Source organism: Gavialis gangeticus, unplaced genomic scaffold (genome assembly GCF_001723915.1).
Source record: "Gavialis gangeticus isolate Ggan-Ray unplaced genomic scaffold, GavGan_comp1, whole genome shotgun sequence".
NCBI classification, from domain to species: Eukaryota; Metazoa; Chordata; order Crocodylia; family Gavialidae; genus Gavialis; species Gavialis gangeticus.
The window spans coordinates 4,218,624-4,226,444 of NW_017729018.1; the positions used below are offsets into that span (position 1 = coordinate 4,218,624).

The window sequence follows — 7,821 nt, forward strand, 5'->3', positions numbered from 1 at the left end:
TGCCCCTGACTCAGAAGACACAAGTTGCCCATGCTGTGGCCTACAGCAGAGTGGCTGGTCAGGTGAATCTAAGGTGTGTAATCCCTGTAGCCAAGGCAGAGGACACATCCCAAGCCTCCTGCAGCAGCATATTAGGTAAGCACTACGGACTGGGCTCCCTAGATGTCTTCCAGGGGACCCTGGTTACCCCTCTCTAAAGAACCTACTGCAGTGTGGATCTTGTACTGCACTCATTCCCACAGATGTTTCCCAGATCCTCTTTGCAGGTGGCCTCTCCCCTGGGAGCCTGGTCCCTCCCACACCTGTTTTTCTGAGGGTTGGAGCTTGCTCCACTCAGCTCCCAGCATCTTGGTAATCTCAGGAAAGGGCAGGTCAGGATGCTGCATGCGAATCTGCTCACGCCGTTCATTTAGGAAGCGAACATAGCCCGTCACAGGGGCTTTGGGGCCGTTGGGTAGGATCTTCTTCCTCTTCTTCCCTTTGGGCCAGCCCCTCTTCTTCACCGGCTAGTGCCCGAGGGCAGGAGAAAGACAGACATGAGGATAAATATGTACAAGCTAGACTGGAGCTCACTAAGCTACTGGGTACAAAGGGGAGAGAGGGACATAAAGCAATGCACTGGCACAGAGCTAAGCCTCCTCTGCCCTGAACCCTTTGTTTTTCAGGTGATTTGAGTTTCTGGACTCTCTTCTCAGCCCAGTGTTGTAGCCACAAGAGTTCCCCCTTCGCCTGTATCCATGGCACAAGGCCCTGGGATGTCTGGGCTGCATGGTACAGAAGGCAGTGTTATTGAGAGCTCAAGGATCTTGCACGTAGGCAACAGAAAAAGAGCTCCATCTAGGACTGGCATCTGCTTCCTGCAGTGCTGTGAACCCTAATATCCCACTGCTGGGCTACTGTATGGGAACCAGCACAGGAATGGCCTGGCATTGCTGTCAGAGAAGCCAGGCTCTGAGGCCCAGGTCTCACCTCCTCCTCGTTGTGGGGCTTCTCAGTGCTCGTGCGGGGAACCTCCCCCTTTTCTTGCTTGATGGCCACCAGGAAGTTCCCATGCTGGGCTTTGCCGGCAGTATGTCTGCAAACAGAGAGCTAGAGTCATCGTGGGCTGGAAGGCAAGTCCGGAGGCGCTACTGAGAGGCAGCACCTCTTGCAGGGAGAGGCTGGGAATGCAGAGGCTGATCTTCCCACTCATCTGTCCTCTCCACACCTGTCCACGGCCTACTGGGAGGAGCCATTCCCTCCCAAAACTAGAGCTCCCCTACTGTTCTCTATAGCGTGACTTGCTGGGAACACAATGAATCTGCCCAGGACCAGGTAGGCCCCTGGTGTCCTGGAGTCCTCCGTGACACCATGCATTAACTGGCATTAACAATTACATATTCCTCATTTAATTTGATGTTAAGTGAGTCCCATATCAGCCATTCCAGTATTTCAACTGACAGGTCTATAACGTACTCAGGTCACTTTATCATGTTCACATCCTGCCCTGGCACTGGCTCTCTTCCAGCCCTCTGAACTCCTCAGTACTCCCAGACTCACTGGAAACCAACCTAACTTCCCAGACCTCTTTGAAAACCACTGGACACCATTTACCCAGACTTAAAAATATCCACCACAGGAAGCTACTCTTCAATATGCTCCTGAGTTACTATGGGAATGAAACATATTTCCTGTGATATGAGGACATCATCAGTTCCCCCCTCTCCAGTGAGCACAAGGGGGAAAATAATTAATTGCGCCTGCTTTTTCTGTATTATTATCAACAATTTCACCATTTCCATCTAGTAATAGACTAAAGCCATTGTTTAGATACTTTCTGCTCCTAAAATACTTGAAAAACTCCTTAACTTTGCTGCCAGAGATTTCTCCTTTCACTTCCATTATACATGTTCTACAGTCCCTGACTTGATTCAAATCCATTACCATCAGAATCTCCTTCCCTGCATTTATCAAGGATGGTTTTAAGATTTTCTCATTTTTATAGCTACAGCCAGTATAGATGTACTTCCTTTATCCTTTTTACACAAAACAAAAGCAATCAAGCCACAATCACTTATTATGAAGCTATACGGATTTTAAGTTCTGGGATTGACTCCTCTGTATCTATCAAGCTGTGCTGTAATACAGTTTCCCCCTGTGTGTTACATGCCGTGTTTTGAGGTCTGCATATTGTCACCTCTGATAGATGCAAACTCCACAATTTTAGTTCTGACAGCATGAGGCCGCTGGGATGAGTCACTCAGACTAAAACCCCCCATGATAACACAACTCCTCCCTAAGCATTGCAGGTGGGTGCTTATGAAGCTGGTTATTCTACTGGGGCCTTTAAAAATAAGCTTGAATGTGCTGCAATGCCAAGCTATGCATCTGGGAATGGGGAGCAACTCCAGGATCTGGGGAGCAGGGGAGGGCAGGGAGTGGGGAGACCATGCCCTGCAAACCAGCTACTCCAGAAAGGATTCGGTGGAGTGGTTTTTCAACTATGTTCAAGGGAGGTTCAAAGGAACCTCCTGCTAGACTCAGGATCCCCCCTGGAAAATGCCAGCTCTCAGCTTTCACTCATTTTGTGACTATGGAAAAAAATACCAGAGTAATTCTTCGGTTGCAATGAACTCAGAAAGACCGCAGCAGGTCAGACTGGTTTTGACACAATGAATTCCTATTTAAAGTTCCTGGGTTTCTCTTGCAAATCGTGTGTGAGAGTTGGCACACCTAACAGTGCTAACAGTGCATGGCACCTGATTGTCACCCTTAAAAGGAGCATCTCATGGCAGCCGAGGGTGCCACATAACCTGGTTTAGAATCACTGGCAGTGTCTACATGAGATGCTGACTGCACAGTGGCTCATTATTACTCCACAGCAGCACTGTGTGGCACAAAGCGTGAAACGACATTACTGTGCAGTAGTAATGAGCTACCGCGCAGTTGGCATCACCTAAAAGCCATTCATAAGGAGCTACTGCACAGTCAGTGTCACCTAAAGCCACCTCCTCTGGGAGACAGGCCCTAGTCATGGTTTCTGCTCCAACCAAAGTTTAGGGAATTCACCCAACATTATACATGCAGCTGAGTCATTTCATTCTGCCCCACAGTCTCTATGGCCAGAGTGGGGCTTTCTGAATATGTTCAAAAGGGAAGCATGGGGTAAGCATAATTATGTAAACTGAAACAAGCGTGAACGTTGAATAAGTGCCAAAAACTGCCTTTATGCACTTAGGCACATAAACGTGAAACAGGATTTGTGTCTCAGTCTCCAGTGACTGTAAACTTAGAACTGACATAAAGAGTTCAGGTTCTTCAGAAGGCCTTAGGAGACGAGATAAAGCATTCTGGATGCGGTCCAGAGAGCTCAGGCATGGAGAGAGAGGCTGATGAGGCAAAGAGAAACATGAGATAAAGTTTTAAGGGTCAGATTCTGAGAGCACTGGGCTGCGTTAGGTTTAGCACTGAATGAGAATACAGAATGGCACTGATGTGTAGGAAAGGTTAATTCAAGGGATCTAAGGATCACTCAGAATGAAGATGGCAGAGGAGGGGCGGTGGGAAAATATGGAGTAGGTCTCAGCCTCCCAGCTGCAAGGGCTACCACAGTCCAGCGACACAGTAGAGGCACAAGCAGAAATAGGCCCTTTCCAGGGAGTGAGCTGGAGAATGAGTGGCTAGTCACAAACTCCACTTGATTCAGCCAAAAACTTCAACATGCAGAGACAGGAACAAAATAGCTTGTTACAAACCCTGCAGACCCTTTCATGGGGCCTCTCCTCCTATGTCTTTTTTAACCACCCCTGAGAGCAGTTTTCTCTGACCAAAATCTCTGCAAAACTCTGAGACTCTCCACAAGCATGGGCAAGATGGGAGTATTGTCAGCGATTCTCTTCAGAGCAAACAGAATCCTTCACAGCGGCTCGTTTCTATCTCTAATTTAGAAGCAGCAGAAGGGAGAGGAGGAGCTGTAGAAGCTGATGGATAATCCAGAAGTAATCTAATGAATGGACAGCTCGCAGATCAGGTGGCCACAGTCAACATGAAAGACACTAGGATGCACTTGTTAGAGCAGAAGGACATATGAAAAAGGGAGAGGGTAGTACAGTATATGCTAGGCATACATACGGAAGCCAGATGCATTTGGGCTAGAAAAGAGAAGGAATTATGTGTGTTGATAGATCAAGCACTAGACAATTCACTTTAGGACACACATAAAGTAGGGGTAAGAGTTTTGAAGACCTGAAGAGTGTAGAATGAGAATCCTGATTACACACAGCCAGATGCAGTAGCGATTTGAAGTGATGTAGGAATCTCCCTGAGAGTTTCAGCTCATGATTTGACAACGTAAGATAGTTTCCTGTGCTTGTTGAAAATCTCACTCCCTTACTTGTGAGAGAAGGTGGAAATGCTAGTGAAAGAGCACACCACAGTGAGTGAAGTCTTAGGTCTGTAACAATATCTTAGAGCTATTTAGCAGAGCAGTAGGAAAAGATAACATCGTACAGTTAGCCCCATTTCCCTACGGATCCCCCCAGAGTGGTGAAAGTGGAAGGACCAAGCAGGAAAACCTTTCAAGGGCCAAGAAGGAAACATCTCTCAAGGCTGGTAGGGTAATGAAGAAGATCCAGGCTGAGTCCCCAGAATCACAAGGAGCAAGGCATAGACAAAGTTTGGGCAGAAAATCTTGGGTTGGGCTTTCAGTCAGCTCCTGAGCGCACTGAGGACCCAGAAAGAAACTGAACGCCGTGAGAAAAAATTCAAAGTGTGGCAGGTAAATGACAGGCAGAGAAACAAAGCTCCAGCGTGTGCGTCATCAAGAGAAAACTGCCGAATTTACAGAGTTGTCTGACTGGTTGTAGCAGCCAGAGGCCATGATTCCTAAGAAGGCACTTGCTGGGGAGGAACACATCCTAATGAACAGGATAGGTGCCAACGGGTCCGCTGTAAAGTAACGCCCATTGTAGGCATGGATGGAATTGGCACATCTGCATTATTAATGGTGGGAAAGGAACGCCACTTTGTCTTACTAATAGCAGAGCCTGTCTCAGCATAGTTTGTACGAAGACTCCATTACAGTCCAATCTCACCATTTGGAAAATGCAGAATTCCCTCCTTGTTTGCAAAGAATCAGGTAAATGTTGCACTGTCTTGTCCAAATTTAACTGAGCAGGGCAACCTGACAGTGACTCACGCCTTTGCTTAGTAAGCATGCCTGAACTGTGCAATCTTTTAGAGTCTGATTTTCTTGCTGCATTATACGATGTGGAACCAACCATACCAACAAGCTGCTGTGAGTTGCATTCTCCAGGCTTTAAATCATTAAGCAGTAACAAGTTTAGCTTGTTGTGGTGTCGAATGGGTTAAAAAAGCACAGCCGTGTAAGGTGGAGGGCATTTTCACAGACCACGCTTTTAAAAAGGATGTGCAAAGGCTGGTAAAAAGCATCCAAGGCTTTTGTTAAGCATAGCATGATGCTGGGCAGCCGGCCAAGCTTGTTTTGATTTCTTAGCCAAATAAAAGCAGTATCCTTTCCCTGGTGAAGGTAAGCCTTATGTAGGACTTTTTTCCCCAGTATCTCAAAGTGATTTTGCATTTCATTAAGGCAGTGAGCTGGCAGTTCTCAGTCCTACCACAGTAAACTTTAGGGGAAAAAGCAAGTTTCTTTTCCCTTTTCTTCTAAACTTGCCTGCATTTTACTGGTCTTTTGGATTTTTTATTCTTTTGCAAAAGATTTTAAAGTTTATTTTACTTGGAATATATGTAAGTATACTAGAGCCATATGGGTTTTTAACTGTGATTGTTTGATACATGTTTTGTTGTGTGCACTTTGTATGTCATGTATGCATAAGTATTGTCTAATGGTGTCTATGCCGTACACATGCTAAAGGCAGAATCCTGTTTCACTGTGCACACCCAAATGGCAGTTTCTGAGCCATATTACTGCTATTTTTGGTGCTTATACACAGCTTGCAATCCTACCTGAAGACCAATGGAGACACAAGCATCCACACGCTACTGAACATATGCAGTTGGCTGCACGCTGGCCTGGCAGATACACAGGCAGCTCTGTATAAGCCTACGCTGGCAAGTCAAGTCACAAACTGTACCTGGCAACTCCCACCCCCATGACTAGTTGGTGTTGGACAGTTCTGCTATTTCTCTTACAGACAAACGGGCAGGGCACATGTCCACAAAGCAGACGACTTGGGTTATAAGCCCCATTTCAAGAGAATTTGAACATGTGCCTTTTCTGACTTCTCAGCACATGACTCAGACCATACCACAGAGTAGGCAGCACCTAGTGGCCTCTCCAGTCCTTCTGAACCTGGCCCACTTGGCAGCCAAAAGAGGGAGGTGTGTGAAGCCAGGAAAGGTAAACAAGCAAGGCGGTGTGTGGCTTAATGAGAGGGATGCTAGTCTGGCAGGGAGCAGGTTCCAGCCTGGATCTCCCCCCACCCTGTTCCCAATAGGGCAGAAACTTTCCCCAGTGATTTTTGTCCCTTTTACACAATGAATAATAAATGCAAGATGCTTCAAGAGAAGACTGGGAGAAAAGCTAAAATAACCCTTAACCTGTGGCAAGGTGGTTCAAGTATGATGCCATGAAATCAAAGGGGAGCAGGTTCAAATCCTTGCTGGGTGAGGGAGCCTAGAACCTGTCGCCTGCTTCCTGGGTGAGCACCTTAATCACCCAGTTACTGGGCTAAAGCCCTAGAAGGTCTGTCCTCCTCAGACCGCAGTTTTTGGGACTTCCACTCCATTCAACACATACCAAGCTGCATACCTGCCCACACCGACCCCTTGTTAAGTGCCAAAACCGGCAGTTATATGGCTGGGAAATAGGCATTTGAGCTCGTGAAGGGAAAGAGAAGTCTGCTCTTAACATTGCGTGTGTTTTGCTTTTTTAATTTGCTCCAACAAGCATCAGTCAATCCCATTTCATTTTTAATAATTACAAAAAAACAATTATAACAGTTATGAATTTGTGCTGAGGTTGACTGTTTCAGTATTTTGCTACATTATAGCAAATACTGTAAGACTAGTCAATTTATATATACACAGCAAAAGCTTTGTTATCCGGCACCCATGGGAAACGGGGGGTGCCAGATAACAAAATATGCTAGTTCCCTGAGAGGCCTGAACAGGCATCTTTGCCTGTTCAGGCTGCTGCCTCTCCTGCTGTGTCTGGAGCAGGGAAGTGGGCCCTGTGCAGGCTGCTATGCCCCAGGATGTGGGGGTCAGCAGCGCAGGCTGCTTTGGCCTGGGCCATAGGGGCTTGGCAAAACTGGAAGTACCACAGTGGGCACTTCCAGTTTCGCTTTTACCTTACAAGCCAGTTTGCCGGTTAATAGAGGATTCTGGCTTGTAAGGTGCTGGATAATGAAGGTTTACTGTAAATTAACTAGTCCTACACTACATATATTTACAGAAAGACATCTTTAAAAAAAATAAATCCTTGCATAAATGTTTCCCCCTTCAACATTAGGCAAAAGTGCCTATAAATGGGTATTAATAACTATGTTTCTGAAACAATACCTGATAAAAATTAACTTCTTTCCTTAAATGAGCAGAGGCTTCCCAACTCTGAGTGAACATTGCAAAATCTAATTCCATGCATAAAGTGATAAATATTGCTTGATTTAATGGGTTACAGCAAAAATAAATAAATAAATAAATAAATAAAAACAAAAATAAAAAGCACATTCCCTTTTGTCTCCAATCATCTGGGGGAGCAGAACAAGCCAGCTATACTATACAATTCATCCCAAGGAAACTGGGATCTTTTCAGTCCTTTCATCCTACTGGCCTTAAAAGTTACATCAGCTTCAGCTACAG

At 46.0% G+C, this 7,821-nt stretch overlaps 1 protein-coding gene across 1 annotated transcript in view; it reads right to left on the reverse strand.

The window, feature by feature from the left end:
* Window positions 1-7,821, reverse strand: part of HMG20B (high mobility group 20B) — a 24,881-nt gene that overhangs the window by 10,394 nt on the left and 6,666 nt on the right. Inside the window, exons 2-3 of the mRNA XM_019513269.1 lie at window positions 970-1,075; window positions 303-506 (exon numbers count right to left, since the gene is read on the reverse strand). Coding sequence (XP_019368814.1) covers window positions 303-506; window positions 970-1,075 — 310 coding nt within the window. The remainder of the gene's footprint in view (window positions 1-302; window positions 507-969; window positions 1,076-7,821) is intronic.